The 20,957-nt window shown below is 39.3% G+C and overlaps 2 protein-coding genes across 11 annotated transcripts in view; one reads left to right on the forward strand and one right to left on the reverse strand.

Annotated features, from left to right (window-relative positions):
* Positions 1 to 20,957, forward strand: part of WDFY4 (WDFY family member 4) — a 135,968-nt gene that overhangs the window by 90,947 nt on the left and 24,064 nt on the right. For all 10 annotated transcript variants that reach the window (XM_048946095.1, XM_048946096.1, XM_048946086.1 and 7 more), the window contains 8 exons: positions 2,793 to 2,941; positions 4,106 to 4,226; positions 5,641 to 5,726; positions 6,906 to 6,968; positions 16,554 to 16,596; positions 17,380 to 17,499; positions 18,055 to 18,172; positions 18,832 to 18,941. In XM_048946095.1, coding sequence (XP_048802052.1) covers positions 2,793 to 2,941; positions 4,106 to 4,226; positions 5,641 to 5,726; positions 6,906 to 6,968; positions 16,554 to 16,596; positions 17,380 to 17,499; positions 18,055 to 18,172; positions 18,832 to 18,941 — 810 coding nt within the window. The remainder of the gene's footprint in view (positions 1 to 2,792; positions 2,942 to 4,105; positions 4,227 to 5,640; positions 5,727 to 6,905; positions 6,969 to 16,553; positions 16,597 to 17,379; positions 17,500 to 18,054; positions 18,173 to 18,831; positions 18,942 to 20,957) is intronic.
* On the reverse strand, positions 6,975 to 16,547 carry LRRC18 (leucine rich repeat containing 18). Its single transcript, XM_048946124.1, has 2 exons — positions 13,118 to 16,547; positions 6,975 to 9,300 (listed from the first exon to the last, which is right to left on the reverse strand). The coding sequence occupies exon 2, from the start codon at positions 9,217 to 9,219 to the stop codon at positions 8,434 to 8,436; it is 786 nt and encodes a 261-aa protein (XP_048802081.1). The 5' UTR covers positions 9,220 to 9,300; positions 13,118 to 16,547; the 3' UTR covers positions 6,975 to 8,433.

The following is a 20,957-nucleotide window of genomic DNA, read 5'->3' on the forward strand; positions in this document are numbered from 1 at the left end:
GTCTCCCCTGCTTGCCTTTTTTCTCGCTTCATATCTGTTGCTCCTAGCAGCAGCTTTGCCTCCTGCACTGTTCTAATCAGCATGTGGTTTCATACCATACATACAGTCTAAGGGCTTTCACTGAAATCTTTTATCTGTTTACTGTGACTGTATAGCTGGAGTCAGTATGCTGTGCCTGATGTCTTACACCAGTATTCAGATTGGCACAAGACATAAATAGGAGAGGTGCATTCATGCTGGTGCATTTAGCTTTGTTAATCCTACATCAAGCTGTACAGTTTTGGGACTGACCCAGCTGCTTCCTGAGCTTTACCCTACATACTGTTCAGTCAAATATTTGTGGTTTGAGTTGTTCCAAACCCCATTCCTGTTGGCTTTTTGCTTTTCAACATTAAAAGGATCAGAAATGCAAGCATACTCACCTTTGTTTTTCCTTGCTGTTTTTCTTACAAACTTCCTGCTCCCTTTTGATCTGCCTTTTTCTTGCTACTTATTCCCCTATACCTACAATTTCATGCCTAGTTCTTCTACTTGAAAATCTCCTTTCTCTACTTGACTTCTGTCTGTCCATTTCTTCTACTGCCTGCCCAGAGCTCCATGATAGCTGTATGTGCAACAGAACAAAATAATAATGCAGAGTTAAACTGGTTCTTTCACATGGAATAAAGTGCTGGTTTTGCTGAAGCTTAGAAGTATGGGTTTCAACTTTGTGTCCATTTAGCTATTTTACGCAACTGCCTGATGTTTCATTATTCAGTTACCTTCCATTTGGGAAGAAGCAATCTTTCTGCTATATAATGATTTCAGGAAGCCATGTGGTTCACTAATGTGAGCAGAATACCCCAGCACTCTCAGTGCAAGCATACATGCCTCTAACCACACAATGGTATGTGCACGTGTGGGCACTCCAGTTCCGAGTTCTGCAATAGCAAATATTGTCAGGAGAGAGGCATCCTTGTGGGATCTGCAGAAGAGTTGACTGAAATGTTAGGGTTCCTCCTAAAAATAACTGGAGTGGAAAGAAGAAGGGAGAGGTTTTCATCAAAATTTGTTTGTAAAAATCTTCTAGAGTTCATTCTTTTCTGCAGAATGAAACCAATCTTCTATTCCTACAGAAATGATTTTTAAAATGAGGTCCTCCCTCCATTTTGTTGGTGAAAAGAACTAATTTTCATTTAAATTTTTTAAATGTAGAATCAGAACTTTATTTGAATTATTTATGAATTACCACTTTGAATTCTTGCATCTTTCCATTTCATACAGTTTTCATGCTGTACTGAATTTCAAAGCAGAAAACTTTATAATTTCACCAAGTTAGGCTAACATCCGAGGCTAGGAATGTTATATAGTAGTGCAGGTCTCTTTCAGCAGACCTGAGTTAACTCTGCATGCAGTATGGGATGGAGACAAGTAGGGCTGTAGCTCTGCTTCCAGAAATAAAGCAAGGTAACAAAGGCAGAAAGCTAAGTAGAAACATGCAGGCTCTAGAAAACCAGACTTATTCTACGTACCTTCATCATAGTGATTTGAAGACTTCATGTGATTTACTAGAACCAGTGCTATTTATGCATGTCCATTTTTGCATGTGCAAGAAATACTGGAATCTTATTCTGATGAATCTTCATAGAGATACAATCACTGAGACTTTAAGAGTGCAATAACTCATGCGCACACAAAAACAAGAAGTGTCTTGCTTCTAAATATTAGGAAAATTCTTTACACTGAAACACTGATTTAAAATCAGAACTTCTACTTAAGTTTCCTGCAGACCAGTTTTCCAAATCATTAGAGATTCTTATGATCTCTGTAGTTTTGGTGTTTCTTTCTGCACCATCTCTCAGCCTTAAAAACTGCTCCTTAGGAAAGGATTTTTTAAAATCAAAACTGGTCCATTCCCAAGAAATCTTTCAATGAACTAGAATAAATTGAAAAGCTATTAAGTATGAAAATTCCCAACATGACTTAAATGTGGGTTAAAAATTTCTCTGTTTTAAGGGCCAATTGTTTATTTTTTTTTGCACAGGAAGAAGAAAAGGATAGTGAATCTCTTAGGAGGCCAAGGGAGGTATTTTAGCTATTTCAGGATGTTAAAATAAATCTTTATTTTATGGCAAATTGAATCATAGCCTTGTATATTTTGACTGGCGTCATTTATAATATAGGAAGGCGAAGTACCAGTGGAAGAAGTTTTGTGTTACTTAGATTTCTGTTCTGTGCTGATTTGTCTGACAGTAGAGAGATAAATACCAAGAGTATTGCATCCTTTCCTTGCTCATTGCTTCCTGGAATCTGCTTGTGAGGTTTTGTTATTGTGGTTTTTTTTTGTTTTTTTTTTAAGTGTAGTTTTTACTTTCAAAGGTATTTCCCTTTTTGCTGTATCCTGTACAGCTATTTGTTATATACTGCTGTTTTTATGTAAGTTACTTTCCCCTCTGCTTCAACCCAATGCCCTTGTAGCATCTCTATTGCTGACAAGGTTTTGCAATCAAGTCTTCTGCAACATTTGCAAGACCCTTATGTTCTATGGTGATGCAGGCCCAGGTAGATGGGAAAGGAGCAGATTTATTGGGTGGAAAGGAGATCAGACTTTCCCACTTCTTGTTCCAGAAAGGCATATGCTCTTAATTTTTTGGTGATTTTGTGGTTGCATCCTTATATACTTGCAAATGAAGACGGTGGTTGCACTGTTTTGGTGCAAATGTATGTCCTTCTGCATCGTTGAGTCTTGTTCCTGCTATCCTTCTTGCTTGTGTAACCCAGTCTTGATTTGATTATGCTTGCTTCTGTAATAGGTCACATTCAAGTGCTCTGTGGCAGTTGTGCAAGGACACACAGCTTTGGAAGGAGTGCTGCTCTTTGGCAGAGAGCACTTCTACATCTGTGAATGCTTTGTATTGTCCCCTCTAGAAGAGGTTTGCTGTACGCAGCACTGCTTGTCCAGGTGAGTCATTCCTTCCTCCCAGAGATCTGCTTTGTTAACTTCAATGTTAGTGCATTCAGCCCTTGATGTTGCACAGACTTTAGGAGATTTCAAGATTAAATTAGAACAGCAAGAAGACTGCCATCCTTTCTATATTTGCAGAATCGTTTAACCTAACTCACTGTAGATACATGGAGGTGCTTCAAGGACTCCCAGGTCCAATGAATGGAGATGGTGGACAGTCTAACATGTCTGTTTTTTCATTCTTTTCAAGTGCTATTAATGCTCCTTTCTGGCTGGCTCCCATCTTTTATTCATATGGAACAGTCGCTACAAGAGTCTTTTCCTTTATTATCTCATAAGTTTGTTTCTCCAAGACAGAGATAATAGTAATTAATATTTGGCACACTGCTATCATCTTTGACTCATGATTTATTGATATTGATCAATATTGAAAATGAGCCTGTTAGACTTAGCTCTTTGCTCATACTGTGTGTTCATGTGCAAGGCCCAGTGGGACAGTGAGCAACTCAGTGTTTTTACTCACTGAAAGACTGTCTGCTGTGCATCCGATTCTTACTAAATCTGATACCAGTCGATCCGATCAAATGACTTACAGATCGATTGGACAGAGTCTGATTAAATAGTTTGAGTTGCTTTTCTAAGGGGTCTGCTATAGGTTAAATTGTGGGTATCAATTGAAGTACATGTACACACCTCTAGTAATAATGAAGTGATAGTTTAATTATTAGTTCCAGTTAATAGCGGTTAATGAAAGCAGCATGTCCATATGATGTTTGCCTTTGACCCTGGCTTTCAGGTTCTCCCACTGTATTCCTTCCCTCGCTGCTGCTGCTTAGACTTCAACACATGCAAAACACTGCTCTCTATGTACTTGCATACCCTAAAATCATCACTTCAAATCTACCTTCAGCCTCCACAGGCATTTAAAAAAACAAAAAAGAACAAAAAAGAACCCAACTTTTTCAAATTTTATTTTATTTTTATTATTATGTTGAGAGCTAGTTAAAAATATATATATATATCTGCCTTTGTAGTTCAGCCTTGTTTTCAATTCCTCTGTTTCCAGTTGTCTTATAAACAGGACTTAACATGTTCATGAAGGCTTTCCAGGTCTCTTTTGTTTAAAATTGATTTCTTTTTCTTTTGTTTTTCCTTTTCCAGCATCAGTGATCCATTCATTTTCAACTTGTGTCATAAAGAGCATGTTGTGGGAGATCAGAGATGTTTCCGTTACTCATATCATGATATAAAAGAGATCCGTCTAATGCGCTTTCTCCTGCAGGTAGGAACTAACATGCTTGGTCATTTGAGTGAAAGCTGCTGCAGCAGTAAAATTATGTGACTGAAAAATACTTGTATAATTTTCACTAAGACTGTTGAGGTTTTTCTGAGCAAAAACCACCCCTCAATGGAGTTACTGGCTCGTTAGTTGTTAGGCTGACGGTATTCTTTACAGTCCAACTCAGTGTTTTTGAAAACAAGCTTTGAAATCATTTTTGTTTTGACTAAAGTTTCCAGTAAGCGTCTAATTTTTCAGTGATATTCAGTACATCGTTCATGATGTATGTGAGTTGGACAGTTTCAGCAGAGATCTACTTCAGGATATAGGATATGGGGTACTTAAGTGGTTAGGTCATTATCCAAACATGTACGGAAATGTTAAGTCTTGTTATGAGTAACTGTATGAAGCACATTTTCTTACATCACCTGATGAGCAATCAGAGCTACAGAACGGTCACCTCTTCCTCCATTTCTCCTCCTAAGTAGAATCTTACTTTCTTCACGTGTTTGTATCTATATGTGGATTTGTTTTGAACAAGAGAAATGGAAGTGTTTTGTGTTACACAAACTGAAAAATAGAGACCAGTGAAAGTAGTCATTGATTGGACCTTGGGTGAAAGTGTGAAGCTGCGCTTCAGATAAAGCTGTTTATTGTCGTAGCTGCTTTTATATACCCTTTCTTCTTCATATTTTATTTGTGAATCATGTATGGGCTGTTGTCATTCTCTTGTTTTCTTAGATTTGTATTACACATGTCTTTGGATTGAAACTCATGTCTGGCTTCCCAGATACGATGCATCATTTGTAATTTTACCTGGCTGACTTTGGGGAGGGTGGAGAAGGGACTGATCACTGGGTAAATTACAGGAGTGTATGCAAATGACCAACTTAACCTGTGTGAGGATATTGTGGAAAAAGGCTGAAGGTGTAAACTTTTCTTTTTTAAAGCTTCAGTGAGAAACATCATAAACTCCCCTTCCTCTTCCACTTCCAGTCTTAAATGAGTAGTAACCAACAATTTTGAAAGTTGCAGGGTTTCTGTTTGGGAGAAACTTTTACTTAGGATCCCCCCTTCATTTACCTATTTAGAAGTTAATACTACTTGTGTTATGCTATTCGCACCAAGATTTCAAGACAAAAACAGAAGTAGCAGATGTTGGGTGATGGGATCAGTATCTGGGCTTTGATTTTGCTTCACAAAAGCATTCATAATCCTAGTCAACCCAGTACAACCATTTCTATAGATGGAGAAATTGGGAACATTAGGTCTATTTTGCTATGCTTTTTCACACTTGCTACAAAGTCATGGCCTTTGTTTTTAAAGCCTTGAAGAACTTGAGAGCCAATAGTGGGCTCTTCACAGCACTCATGTTAGCTCTTCACTGCTTCAACCTGCAAATGATTTACCTTTCTAGGAGATCGCCTTAGAAATATTCTTCAAAAATGGTTACTCCAGATTTCTTGTCTTCCATGACTGTGACCGAAAAAAGATATTTAAGAGGTAATAACTTCATAATACCATGTGAATGGTCTGTGTTTATTTCTGTCTTTGTGCTGTCTCTTTCTTCGATTACAACTTTTTGGTCTTTAATGACTTGCATATAAACAAAGCTATGAAACTTCATTTGCTGACTTATGAATTCCTTGGAACATTACATGGTCATTGATTTATCAAGGGAGCTAATGCATCTGTAATACTCTTCTAGCACCTGATGGCGTGTTGTTATATATCCTTGCATCCCAGAGAAATGCAATTGTAGCTGTGCTGCTTCCTTTCCCTAAAGATCCTTCTTCTCCTGAAATCTCTGAGCGCTCTAATGGGGAGCATTCCTTAAAAGGCCAATGTGAATTTATCCACTTCTCCTTTCTAAACTGGACTTCTTAAAATTACCAGATTCTGCCCCAGAGATGGCTGCTTTTAGTCCTTATCTTAGCTGTCTCTTAGCTCTGAAATGCATGTGTTGGAGTGATCTTGCTGAGGGCAGTTCAAGACAGTGCATTAGTCTTCAACTGCCAGTCTTGCCATTCAGCTGCAAGTTACCAAACCTATGGGTTTAATGTCTGACATTTAAAAAAAAAAAAAAAGAAAAAAAAAGAAAAAAAAAGAAAAAAAAGAAAAAAAAAGAAAAAAAAAGAAAAAAAAAAAACCCAAAACCTACTGGAGGTAAAGAGGGGGGAGGCTGATATGTGAGTTGGTGTACCTTTCTGCCACTTTTGCCAGCAGGCTGGTAAATGTCAGAGAGGATTCTTTTCCTCTGGGTTTAATTAGTACTATCTTAAGCCACCTGATCATAAGTTATTACTGATCAATTCAAAGCAACTGTTTTTATCCAGCCCACAGACAATTCCTTAACATTAAACATAAGTTTTTGCTGTGTTGTCTTGCGACTTTATTCTGGGTTGGTGAAAGGCTGGGACATTCCCTTGCTATAGGCAGGGACACCTCCAAGTTGGTTTAGTGGGAGATGTCCCTGCCTGTAGCAGGGGGGCTGGAACAAAATGATCTTAAAGGTCCCTTCCAACCCAAATCATTCTATGATTCCATGATCCTTCATAAGAAAAGTTGCAGTTAAGGTATGACGGTGTTTAATAGATTATATACGAATATGAGATGATACACATACATCCTCTGTACAAATAACTGTTTAAAAGATTGTTTTGTTATTTTTTTTATCTGTAGATTTTGCTTTTTCCAACCTGCTTTGAAGTCAAAGGGGGTAACAGAGGAGTCCCTGAATGTAAGGTAAAAACATGAACATTGGATAACAGTAGAAAATAAGAGCAAACACATTATTAAATTGTACCTTAAAAACAAACAAACAAAAAAATGGAAATTGGAAACTTAGCTGTTTGTGCTCTCTATTTTAAAGATTCAGTTGTGTCTCCAGAACTCTAAGGTGTTCTAGTGTACAGCATCCGTGATTTGAAGGTATGAGGAATGTGTTAAGTAGCTGACAGTGCTTAGTTGATTAATAATTATTAACTCCTTAATATGATTTTATGGTAAACTCTACACAGATAGTTACTGTGGGATAGAGACAGTCAGTGAGGTGAGGCTACAAAGCTAATCCATAATGTTTCTACATAATGGGCTGTTTATTGTGTGTTTAGAGTAGACAGTGACAGATGTGTGCGTGGAAGTTTTGGCATGCTACAGTAACAGCGCATTGGAGATTCCAATTTGTGGTTCATCAGATTTACTGCTGCAGGAAAAGAAAGCTTTCCCTTCCAGTGTCAGTTGAATGAAACCATGTTCAGTGCAGACACTGAGTTATTTGTATAGCTGCAGATCTTCTCAAATTGGGTGTGTGAGGAATACACCCCTGAGGGCCTGACTAATGTACTCTGGAATGATCACTTGGAGGCAGAATATTGTTGAGATCTGTGGAGTTGTAGTATCTTGTTTGTGTGACCTCTGCTTCCCTTTTTTTGTTTGTTTTCATTCCACCTCTTGCAGGTCGTTACTTATCTTTGAAGTGAATGCTTTCACCTTGAGTACTAGCCATCTGCTTGCAAGAAGTATCATTGCAGTGTGCAAACAGCTCTGGCTAGAGCATAATCTGAGCTAGAAATGATGGCTAACTCTATAGAGATGGTAGTGTTCTGTGACATTTAAAATTGATAATCATTTTTGATATTTCTGGACCACTGAATGCTTCACCCATGGCACTTCATTCTTCATTTAAATACAGTTAAATCTGTGCTGTCAACATGTTACTGAGGCTGCAGCCAGCAGCTCTTCATGTGCCATGCTCAACTACTTTTATAATCTGCTCATTGCTTGCACTTGTATATTGTATTCACTGAGACTGTGGATGACCCGATGAAAATTAACAGAAGTAACGTTTGGGGGGCTAAGTGGTATGAGATAATTACTAGAAATAACTATTTTTGTGAAGATTCCCTTCAGTGGACATGTGACAAGAACATAAAGTTCATAACAAACAAAAAAAAAAAACCCACAAAGAACCAGAAGAACATCTTGTAGGAACAGGCCCAGGTGCTAGAAAGTAGTCTTTCCAGTGTGTCCTTTTTAAAATGCACATTTGTTTTACTTGTTTGGGATTTGGTTTTAGATACCACCTCAGATCTGCTTCTAAAACTGGATGTCTTTAAATGAAGAGAACTGCAGAAAAAGGCAGGTGGATAGCTTTTTAATTAGCTTGAGCTGGATTTCATAGGACATGGCCCATGGAGCACTGTAGAGTTCAGAGGTGTTTATCTTTCAATCTCCATTGTTCTTGGTTATCCATTGCAGTGGAGTTGGGTGTAAGGAGTAAAGGGAAACTGAGCTTCTTGGAGGGGCAGGACATTGTGTTCTTAAACTTGTTTAGTTTGTCCCTTTCTTCCTGACAGGTCTTCAGGCAGGAACAGCATAGGTCTTTCTCTTGTACTAAGTAAAGCGATTCTACACGCTTGATGGGGTCAATGTACTCTTCTTTCTCTGACTCAGGGAAAGGGTTTCTTTCTGCATTCAGTTTCTGGAGCCTGGGAAGCGTTTTCACACTGTTTGGGATAGTGGTCAAGAAGTTGTCAAAGAGACCTAACTCCTTAAGTTCCTTCAGGGCCCCAAGTGTGGAGGGGATGCTGTCAAGACAGTTCAAGCCAAGATTGAGAATACGCAGGTTTTTTAGAAGGTTCAACTCTTCTGGCAAGGTTTTGCTGGTCAGCTTGTTGTTACATATATTCAGGTAGAAAAGATTCTGAAGCGTACCTACTGTCTTGGGCAACTCTTCTAGCTGATTGCTGTGCAGGTCCAGCCAGCGCAGTTTCTGGAACTTCTCAATGCTGTTTGGGATCTTTTTTAGCATGTTTCTACTCAAATCAAGCTCATCCACATCAGCCAGTTTTAGAATGCATTTGGGAAAGGTAGTGATACCCATCTTACTTAAGTCAAGACGACGGCCTCCATCAAAAGAGATCCTGATAGAATTTTTTGCAGTTTTCAAGGTGATTTTTTTTCCTTTAGGACCTTTTCCTTTTCCCTTGGCCATCTTTCCTCAGAGAAAGACAAACACACCAGACTCTGGAAGAAGCGGGGAGCCCCAGCCTTTGAAAGCAGTGACTGTTAATTCCTAATTAAAAACAGAATAATGTCTTAGTCATCAATTAACACAACTGTAGAACTCATCAGAAGTCTTTTTTTTTTTTTTTTTTTAAGCTCATGACTTTTCAACCCTTGGGCTGCAACTTTGAAAGGCTTTCCTGAAAGCGTTTTGAGTAGGTGAAATTCTAATTATTAAAAATATAATTTTATTGCACCATGACACTTGTATTGCTCTGTAAAGCAATGTAAGTATTACAGGATGAAATTAAAAGTATTACAAGTGGGAGAAATTTGCTGTCTTTCATCCCTAGATACTGGTTTGAGCCCAGCATGTAATGAAACCGAATGAAATACATTATCCATTTGCTGTATAAGGACTCAGGTGAAATATATTATGGGTCTCAATGCAGTCCTTGAGGATAGCACTAAAAGAAAGCATTGTTGTAGGTATCTGTAGCAGACTAAAAGGTTACTTTTTTTAAATTTTACTTTACAGTCCTGGCATCGGAGGATAGGTTGGTTAAGTATCGTGTTGAATGGACCCAAGACTTTCAGCTCTGGACACTACTGAAAGAAAAACTGAATGTTTAAAGCAAATGACCAAGAGTTTTTCTTTAAGTGGGATCTCAGATACCCAGTTGGCTCACAGATTTGCCAGAACTGGTTACAATTGCTTATTGATAGGTTAAGCTAGATCACAGAGTCTCTCTGTGCTCTTAAACACAGACTCTAGATACTTCTACTTTGTTGTTCTTCCGCACATGTTGAAGGATAAGTGAATTCCCATGGTGAAGGTGTTTTGTCCTCAAATAATGCATGTAAGGGTTCTAGTCAGACTTGTCAGCGCTTATACTAAATATGTGCTATGTACTGTGAATGGGGACCTGTGTGAGTAGTAGTAGTCCACTGTAGTCTTAGGGTTGATGACCTGTCTATATAATTGAACATCATTAAATATGAATAATAGTCACAGTTAGTGACAAAAGGTGCCATAGAAATGAATGACTCATGCTGAGAGGAGCATGGGTTAAGCTGGCTAACCATGGGATAGTCTGGGTGCTCTTGCATTTAGTTGTGAAAAGGTAAATTGCAGCTTTGATGGGAGATTGATTGTGACAAAATATGGATTTGTCCACAGTACATTTCCCTATTAAAAAGGCTTCATTACAAACCCTCAGGCTCTTTGGCTACTCATTAATCATGTGCAAATACATGAAGGGGTAGCTCAGGCATTTCAGCTTCTTTCAAATACATGCCATAGCCAAAGATGATGCAAAAGCAAAATTATCTCTGCATTCCCAGGAGCTCCATAATGAGGCAGTCACTCCAGGAAGCAACGCAGTGGGGTCAGTCTTGCCCTGAGGATATATTCCAAAATTGACTCTTTCTGATATTTTTAAAAATTGTTTAAAAGGTTAAAACCTACAAGATTCTGTCTCTCACCAGTAATTACAGGGATTTATTAACATTATGTCCGAAGGCCACTCACCCTTTTCTGTATTTAAAGTTACTGCTTCAGGAGCAGTATCATGCTATTTCTTTCATAGTATAGACTGGAAACTGAAGGAAACAAGAAATTACAGTGGAAAATTAAGCATTTTCTAAATGTTAGCTTAAATAATTTGCCCAGGATTGTGCAGGAACCAATTTTTTTTTTTTTTAATTAGAATTCTCATATTTTAAAGAAGTTGATGGAAAAAGATCTGCAGGACAACTGCCTTAGGCTTGGGCAGGCAGGCATGGGAGAGAGATTTTCTGCTTCCTGAAATTTATGTGATCTTGGCGATATTGAGATCCGACTTTTCTCTTTTTGCTTGAACTTCTTGTCTATGTTGGACAAGTTGATGAAGACATTCAGCTTTAATCAGTGAAGGTTTTGTTTTGTTTTGTTTTTCAGCTAAATATGCCTTGAATAGAAATGGAATTGGCCTCAAGGAAAAATATTTGTTTTCTAAATTCAAAATGATAATCTTTTAAAATACTTTTAAAGACATCTTTAAAACTGTGTTCAGTTTTAAAAAAAACTTTGTTCAGTTCCTAGTGATTTTTTCCAAAACTTTTCAGTGAAAATCCTGAGAGTGTGTGTGGGGGGGGGGGGGGGGGGGGGCAGGGGGGATCAGAGTGGGGGAGCAATCCATGGAGAGAAAGTTGCTTTACTTTCGTCCCAAACAGTCGTCTTAAAATAAAAATAATAAAAAATAAAGAACACAACCTTTTGTTTTATTAATGCTGGTTCCCAGAGCTGCCGTTACTCTGTGCTGTGTGCACCTGGGAACACTAGAGGGAGCCTGGTGTGAACAGCTGAGTGCTGGAGGAAGACTGGTCAGGAATATGAGCGTAGTTTTAATCTTTGAGGTACTTCTCTGCCAATGACCCTCACTGACTTGTTAAAAAAGAAATATTAAATAAACCTAGGTCTTTCAGAGTTTTACAAGTCCAAACAGGTTAGTAATTTTCCTGAAGACAGATCACTTACTATGAGGCACTGGATAAAGGCCAGATTTCAAACCGCCTTGGTCAGGTCACTTTAGTTGGATTTTTTTTTTTTTAAATCATACCTTGGATCCTTACTTCGTATGCAGTGATGAGGTAAACATGTCCAGGATGTGTGCTCACATATTGAGGGGCTGTTTGTTTTGGGTTAAAAGTGGGATCCAGGTTTTAAAATAACTTTTTTTTAAAGTCCCAGAGAAAAAGATCAGCATTAGAGTTCTGAAGCACCACTGCAGCAAATCAGCTTGCAGAGCATGAATATCTCTCTCATCTCTGCATGCTTGTAAACTAATTATCAATGTTTTGCAGGGCTGTAACTGGAGATAATGGAGCTTACTTATCCGTGTCTCATTTCCTTCAGCTTTGTGTAAGAGGGATCCAGTTCTGTAGACACTGGTATTAAAAATTGAAGAATCACAGGAGCCCTCCTTGCTGTAAATATTAATTATACCCATTTGATCTCCTGCTCACAGTGCATCTCTGGTGGTAGCGGAGAAAGAAGTACTTTCCTTGATCCAAGGAAGGCTTGCAGATTACTCCTTCCTTGCACAGGGCCCTGCCATGACCCACTGCAGTTTAGGCCTGTTCTAAGCAGGTCCAGTTAGGCCTAGGAAGCAGATCCAGTGCTAGAAAAATGCAGATTTGGACCCTGGTGCAGTCTCAGCATTTCTTTTTCCTTCCTCAGCATAGTGCGGGCAGGAAGAGATGGGCTTTCTGCCCACACTGCCTTGGGTGTTTCAAGATCTCCTCTGGGATTCTCCCTATTCTTTTCCTACCATGGGTTGCTGCTTCCTACTTCACTGCACCCAAAGCTATACAGAACCATCTCAATTCTATCTTGAACTTGCATGTGGAAGAGTTTGTTGTCTCTCCTCAAAGTTTGCATGCTGCAGAGCAGCAGGCCTGTGCAGTCCAGCAGAGCCTCTCTGGGATCAGGACAGTGAGGCAACATGTTCTGGCTCAAATGAAACCATTTCACATACTGCTTTAAAGCAGCATTCATACAGCAAATGATGTTGCATGAAGCCAACCAGTTCCAAATAGGGGATTGCTTTATTTCCCTGCTTACAAGCCTGTTACCATTTCTTTGTTGTTGGATACGACCTGTTGTGGAAGAGAGATTAATTCCCTGACTATTTTAGATGCAGTCTCTTGCTAACAGGGTGTTTGAAACTAAATCCTATCAGAACAAATATATACTGAGCATTTTCCTTTAATTTTCTTACTTCTTTAGATTGCTTTTGTATCAACATGTGCAAGGTCACTTATAAACCAAAACCCACCCCACCAAGGATATACAAAAGTACTGCCTCATCTTAGCAATTCTGCTGTCCGCCTACTTAAGATCTTACCAGCAAACAGAGAGACAGTCTTAAAAGCTGTGGTACCGATGTCACAAGCTGCTTCTTTCTTTCAGCAACACGAGATGAGCCTTCATGGTCTGCTACTGCGCAGTCTTCCTCTGGTCTGCTCCTCTGTGAGAAATGAATTTGTCTTTCAGTTGGTAAAGCAGGGGAGCACAGGACAATTTCCTTTTCAGAGGCCTGTAAATTTTTAATTGGGCTTCCTTGAAGGAAAATGGCGGGCCTTCAAGAAACTGTTGTGTATATGAGTTTACTGAGGGGAAGAAGAGTTGAAAAAGAACTTCCCTGGCTACAGTGCTTCTGTTCAGTTCTCTGTCTGCAGCCTATAAAACTTTTGTTCCTAAGCAACAGCACTGCTAGGTCCTTGGAGATCATTAGCATAATGTGTGGTTCCAGCGTGCAAGTTCAGGCTGGAGGGAAAAGAGCTGAACTGCATGTCATGTTTGGAAATGTTAGATTTCAAATTATGCAGAAAGAAAACACATCTGGACCTGGTTAGAAGCTATTTGTCAGCTTGCTGCCTTAGCTGTCCATTTTAGTCATTTGACCATTTCATTTTACTTAGCTGTAACTCAGTGTGAAATGCCTGTATGTACATGTTAGAACTCCCAACATTTGTGATACCATCCATTGCATCTGTCAGACTGAGTAGATACAGACTAGGAGGAAAAGTTTGTTCTGTCCTGAGCTGCAGCTTGCATTTATCTATCTGTGACCCTTCAAAAGTGCTGTTGCAACAATTCCCTCTTGTATGATGCGAGTTTCCTGGAATTTTTTTGTATAGCTGCAGCTCATGATTTTAGTGGTTGCAATTATTTCAAAATGGTATTTGGAAAAAAAGAACTAAAGAGATATATCTAATGCAATCAGCCTGTCAGTTGACAAGTGAGATCTCAAAGCTTGGAGAGAGCATCCCATTTGGACCACCAAGGCCCAGAAGCACAGCTGTTTCAGGGAATGACTACTTTGAGCCTTGCAACTTCTCAAATCAACACATATATGTTTGTATAGCATGCTTGCAGACTAAGCCAGTTTAGCCCTGTCTGTAATATTTTATTTCCCTACCTTTATGATACTCTCACTATAAAATGCTGCAGGACTGATAAACTGAGCAGGTTTCTACATGACATAACTCCCTGCCTTTTAACTCAACCATAAATCCAAAATAAAGCTGGACAGTTTTAGTGAGTGTGTCTACCTTTGTGGAAAGGGAAGAACCTAAGCTGCTCCTTACCTGACAAATACTCTAATCCAGTAACACATTGTGCCTGGATTCCTGATCTTGTACCTTCCATCTGAGAGGCAAATAGCCATTGGAGACCTTACAAAGACCAGTGGAACAAAACTCAGTGAAACTATAGTACAGTAGTTCTGTACTGTAAAGGCCCATAGATGTGTTTTTCAGTCGAGAATTCGTACATTCTTGAGCTACTTAGGGTTCAAATTGGGGTGCAAAACCAGTATAATTCTACTCCAGTCAGTGGACTTTCTCCCATTTTACACTGTGTAAATTAGAACATCATTTAATCTCTTGGGTTTTTTTTTTTTAATTGCTGAAAAATGACAGAATGTCTTGGGTTGAAAGGAAATTGAAGATCATCCAATTCCAACCGCCTGCTGTGGGCAAGTTCGTCATGCAGCAAAGCAGGCTTCAAAGCCCCATCCAGTCTGGCTTTGAACATGTCCAGGGATAGGGCACCCAAAGCTCTCTGGGCAGCCTGGGCTAGTGCTGCTTCTTCCTCTGAGTGAAAGATTTTCTTCAAATATCTAATCTAAATCTCCCCTCTTCTAGTATAAAACCATTCCCCATTGTCCAATCCCTATCTGCCCCTATAAAAAGTCAGTCTCCTTCCTTTTTGTAAGCTTCCTTCATGTACTAATTCCTTTTATTATTTTTTTTTCAGACAAACTGTCAAGGCCCCATCTTCCCATATCAGATATGAATAATACCTTTTTGTGTTTCCTGCTTGTTATAAATATAACCTATCTTTGTTAGGTTTCGTATGCTTAACAGGAGAACTAATCAAAGCTTAAGAGTTGTAGACCATGAGCCAAAATTAGTCCAGGGTTCCACATTAGTTCATGAAATAGGTTATTTAGTCTACGCAAAATCTTGCATCAATTACCTACCAACCTACCTCTGGCGAGAATTCCTAAACAAGGAATAAAGTACTTTGTTGAGTAAACAGTACCGTTTATCCTTAATGTATGCTATTAGCTGATCTGAGACTGAATAGGCAGTAAAAGAATGATTCATAATCATGAGATGAAATGTCATTTACAAGAATTTACTGCCACAAATTCAATAAAACTGTAATGATCGTAGACCATCCTAGTATTTTACTTAGGTCTTTGAAAATGCTTTGAAACTAGCTTTGTGGACTGTTAGTGTGATCCAATACAGAGCACAGCTTGTTCATGTAGCAGTTCTGTCTTCTGTGATTGAACTGATTCCATCATGCTTTATGAAGTTAGTAAGTTCGTCTCTGAACTGGCATCTTAGCTTTGGTGTAAAGCTATGTACTCAAAAGGAAAAGCATCCATAACCTTCAGTTATGCCATATTGTGTCACTAACCTCTTTATTTTGGCAGATAAAGAGTCTCTTTAATCAAGAAACCATCACTTGTCTCAGTTTGATTGCCTGCAGCTAGAAAGAACAAATCCACGCCCTTTCGATACTAACACACCTGATTCAGCTCAGCTGGCATGTTACTTTTGCCTCCTCTGATCCTTTGACCCTTCCACCTTTTCAAATACATTTCCCTGTTTAGAATCTGCCTTCAGCTGGTTTGTTTCGATTTAAAGCTTCAGTAGATGTTGCTCTGAATTTTGAGAACAAAGAAAGTGGAAAAAAACATTTTAAAAAATTGTTAGAAAAAAAGAATCAAGCCAAAACAGCAACAACACAACAAACTACTTTTTCAAAACTGCATTAATTTAAAAGTCCTTCATACAAAAATAATCTTTGATATGGAGAATAAGAGACCTTTGTTTTCAGCTGTCCTTCTGTTCGTGCTGCAGGGGTATCTTCTCTCCCCCTTTGGCAGTTTCTGAACTGTTTCTGAGTTATCATACTTCAGGTGATATTTCATTCAGAAGCAACTTGGCATGTATCTTAGCACTCTGTCCAGTTAGAAAGAGTGGCTGGCATGGTAGCCTCATCCGTCACCTGAAGCTGGCCATCTCTGTTCATCAGGCAGAACCTTGCCTCCTACTGAAAGTGGTAATGAAACTGGGATCCTGCAGTGCTAACGTAAGCGTCAACACTTTCTGATTTTTAAATTATTTGGTCTCTGTTGAAATCTCAGTATTCTTTTAGTGTTGTCATAGGATGAGAATAGGGGCTCAAGGAGCACAGGCAGTAACGTACTGACTTTCTCTTACGGTTTTCAAACAATTATTTCAAATATCTGTTCCATACAGGAAACACTCAGGAGGAGAAAAAGTAATGCTCCAGAAGTGGCAGGTAAACTAAATCTTGTCTGCACATGATTAAGCTAAGATTTTCATTACCCGTGTGTCCACTCACATTTATATATTGTGTGTTTATGTGCTTCAAAGCCTAAGCTATTCTCTCACAGCTGGAGGTGAGGATATTGGCAAGACGAGCAGAGTATTTACATCTGGTTATTGCAGAGGTTTTGCTTTTCCCACTGTGAAACATATGGCCAACTATCTGACAGATTGTGTGATCCTATGCATGTTTTAAAATGGAGCTCAGAAATAGCCACCTAGTTAATGACAGATCATCTAAATCAATGTATATCTTTTGTCTTCACTGACTTTATACTGAGCTGAGAAATGTACTCACTTTCTTGTATTCCTGTTCTTGGTGGTTTAAGGCACATTCAGGAAATCTATATCCTTTTGATTATATGCAGCACTTTGTGAATCCTTTCCATATAAAGTTGTCCAGGATTTGCAAATACACAAATTTTTTGCATTTGGCACTTCCAAAATCCAAAAAAGTGCTCTGTTACTCAAATACCACATAAAAGTGTGGACTGATTATAGACAAATACAAATGACCTGTCTGAAGAAGAGTCAGAAGAAAGACTTAGATTCTCTTGAATGGACTGTGGCATAAGAGCTGTTGTGCTGATCTGAATGGTGATAGGTGATTGATTCCACTATGTTTAATGTTTATCCTGGTGGATGGGGGAGCTATGAAGCTCTGAGGTTGCCTCTGGGGCATGGTTTTCAGGGGTGGAGTTAGGAGATTTTAATGTCTGCTTCTTTTCCTTGACAGAAGAGGGAGATCAGCAACTTTGATTACCTCATGTACCTGAACACACTGGCTGGCCGCAGCTACAATGATTACATGCAGTATCCTGTGTTTCCATGGGTCCTTGCTGACTATCACTCCCAGGTCAGTGCATGCTGCTTAGTGGGACTCAGTACTTTCTGTAATTTGTTGCATGATGCTATAGCAGTAGAAGGGCCTAGACCAAAGATTCAAAACTTGATGTAGTGAAGTCAAACTGTACTGATTATTTCCATATTAGCCTTGTCTTCAGGTCAGCTTGTGAAGGGATGTGTTCTGCCTCAGTAAGGTGGTCAAGCACCTGTTATGTGCATACGTACATAAGGGAAGGCTAAGCTGACTTTGCAAGTAGTCAGTGGCAGGCTTCTGTCACCTGCTAAGGGATCTAGGCAGAAGCGACTTTGAAAACAATTTGAAACATGCCAAGACTTTTATTCAGTACCTTGTAGGTTCTTCATTTGTGAAGCATCTTGTACGTGCTGTCTTTTCAGTGGCACATGTTGCCATTCCATTTCCAAGTCCCTTCAATACTGAATCTGTGACAGCCTTGTGCAGGTGGAACTTGTAACCAGCTTTGCCATAATCCAGTATCGCTGAGATGGTCATGATGCCTTAGTCTGTGTTCTAAAAAATCCCATGTTTGTTCTTTTTGTGTTTCAGACTCTAAACCTTAGTAATCCCCACACATTTCGGGACCTGTCAAAGCCAATGGGAGCACAAACTATGGAGAGGAGACAAAAGTTCATTCAGCGCTACAAGGAAGTGGAGAAGAGTGAAGGTAAGCATTTTAGAAGGCTAACAGATAGCAGAGGCTTTAAGGCATGCTTGTGAATCCTTTGGTCTTTCAAAACTTCGGTGATGGGAAGCATTATACCAAGGAGGTCCACTTGCTTCTGCATACAGAGTGCTTGAGGATTGAAAGAGAAATGGCTGTCTTGCAAACAATTCCTTCTTATGTGACTTGAACTGTTGCATTATGTCATCTTCCCTTGGGCAGAAAGATATGCATCGGCAGAAGGCAGTGTCTGAAAAGATTGGTCTGTTAGTTAAGTTGTATGTATCGGTTTTCTCTGGTAGCTAAACTGCATATAGAAGACTGCTATACGCAGTACAGCTAATGACAGCTACAGTAAGAGGAGAAAACTGGGCGTTTAAACTATTGACCTCTGGAGATTTAGACCATTTTTCATTACTAACATGGTGATATAAGAGGATAAAGACTTTATTCATCAGAACATGAAAGGTGGGAGGCAAAGCAGAAGAATACATAGATGGTTTTAACAGCATGTTCAATGCAGATATGCAAGGTGTGCTTTTTGCACATCTTTGAACGCATCTACTTTAAAGAATTACTGAATTGTGCCATAATAAATTAGTGTTATGGACTTGAAATGGTGAAATTTCCCATTAAAATCTGATTTTGTGTTGAATTTCCAGGAGACTTGTCAGCCCAGTGCCATTACTGTACTCACTATTCCTCAGCAATTATAGTGGCATCTTACTTGGTCCGATTGGAGCCATTTTCACAGACTTTCTGTTCCTTGCAGGTAAGGAAAAGATAGCTTCCATCTTACACCTCCTTAGTTGCTGGAACAGGTTGCCCGGAGAAGTTGTGGATGCCTCATTCCTGGAGGGGTTCAAGGCCAAATTGGAGGGAGCCTTGGGCAACCTGATCTAGTGCCTGATTCAGTGACTGGCAACCCTGCTCACATCAGTGGAAATTGGAACTAGGTGGTCTTTAAAGTCTTTTCCAACCCAAACGATTCTGTGATTACGGAGCATACAATGATGAGCATGTTACAAAGAGAGATTCATTCTTTTGGCATCTCTAGTCTATTCTGTATTGGCCTCCTGGCTAACTGAAGGCCGTGTGTTGTGACTGCTAAATTCAATGGAAACATTTTAATGGAGCAGAATGATGCAGAAGGGTCATTTTGTTTTGGTTCTGTGTTGTATTTTACAATTGTGAAGATATTTAGCTTCCAAATCAGTGTTTTACTATTGCTCTGAACACTGCCCTTCTGACTTTGGGGCAGGTGCGCTTAGAATACCTGTCATCAAAGTCTCAAGTGCTCATACAATAACATGGCTATTGGCAAGCACTTGGAGCTGGCAGAATGAAGGCTCTGTCTGGAGTATGACAGGAGTCTCATGGGAATGGTGTATGTGAAGTAGAAGTAGAGTGAGATAGATCTCACGTCCCAGAAGGAATATTTTGATTTTACTTGTTCTGAACCTGCCACCATTTTTTTTTTTTTTTTTTTTTTTTATTTTTTTTTAGGGCTTAAAGCACTTCCAATAGAATTAAACTTCATGGAAACTGAGTTGTGCATTTGCCTTTCCCAGCCAGTCAGCATGCAGGGGCACCAGATTTCCTGGCTGCTCTCCTCATGCTGCCAGTGATGCACAAGCAGGGCAACTTGGGCTGCAGCAGAGCAGTTGTTGCTCTCGTTTTTGTAATATGTTTTGTTATAGCAGGGTCTACTAGGATGACACACTGTCAAACATATAATTTAAGAGATCTCTTGTTGAAGTTTTCCTGTGTTTACGGGGCAGTTTGAGAGAGGCAGCTGGGCCAGAATTTTCTACAGGCTGCTTGTATAGCAAGGGCTGGCGATATGTCCTGAAGCTCTCCAGAAGCTTTGCTGTTGAGCTGTTCTCTAATTTTTCAGAATGAGCTAATACAAATAAAGCAATATGGTAATTAAATAATGAGCCCTATGATATCAGCTGTTACCAGCAGTAGTTGAGTTAGCGAACCACCTGAGGCAATGGTTACCATTGTGCTCTGTGAGCCATATGTTAGCTGCAGTCATGTATTACTGTGGAGCAGCTATTTCTTGTAAATGATAAAGGTTGCTATGCCTCACTGGCACAGTTTTTATGCAGAACAAATTCTTAGCTTGCTTTGTAGACGTGCTTGTGTAATTGGTAGGTAACTGGCATTTCCATGTGGATGGTAATATTCAAGGACTGCTGAGATGTAAAGGATTAAAAATGTCTGGATATGGATTCACTAAACCTGCTGAACTCCCATTCTCTTCCTTTGCTCTTTTGTTGCTACACGTTAAGCTGAGCTTGTTTCCCATAGGTGATCAGTCCTACTGTGGCAGAGAAATTACTGTGAGATGCAGTCAGGCAAACAGTTGATCTGAAACGTTTATTCTTAGTAAAGAGCATATTGGAAAAGTACTCCCAAAGTTAAGGCCTTGGAAGGGTGCTGAGTCAGCAGCTGCGAAAGTGTCTCCACATCTTAAGAATTGGAAAATATATGCTTATAACCCCAAAGTGCCTTTCTGAATGCACTTGACAGGAGAGGCAGGGTACTTGAGTGTACTCCTTGTGGTAAATTGATGTTGCAAAACATCCTGTTTGTCATGTCGGATACATGGTTTGCACCTAACCACAGAAGAAGTCAGTGTACAGGAGTTTACAAAACCTTATCTTTCACAATTTAAGTTTATTGAAATCTTACTGAAGGAATGTACGTATCTACTATGCATATTATGCTAGGATGGATGAAAGATTGTCTCATTGCATAAGCATTTACTGGTACATCTTCT

The sequence above is a fragment of the Lagopus muta genome, chromosome 5, assembly GCF_023343835.1.
Source record: "Lagopus muta isolate bLagMut1 chromosome 5, bLagMut1 primary, whole genome shotgun sequence".
NCBI lineage: Eukaryota > Metazoa > Chordata > Aves > Galliformes > Phasianidae > Lagopus > Lagopus muta.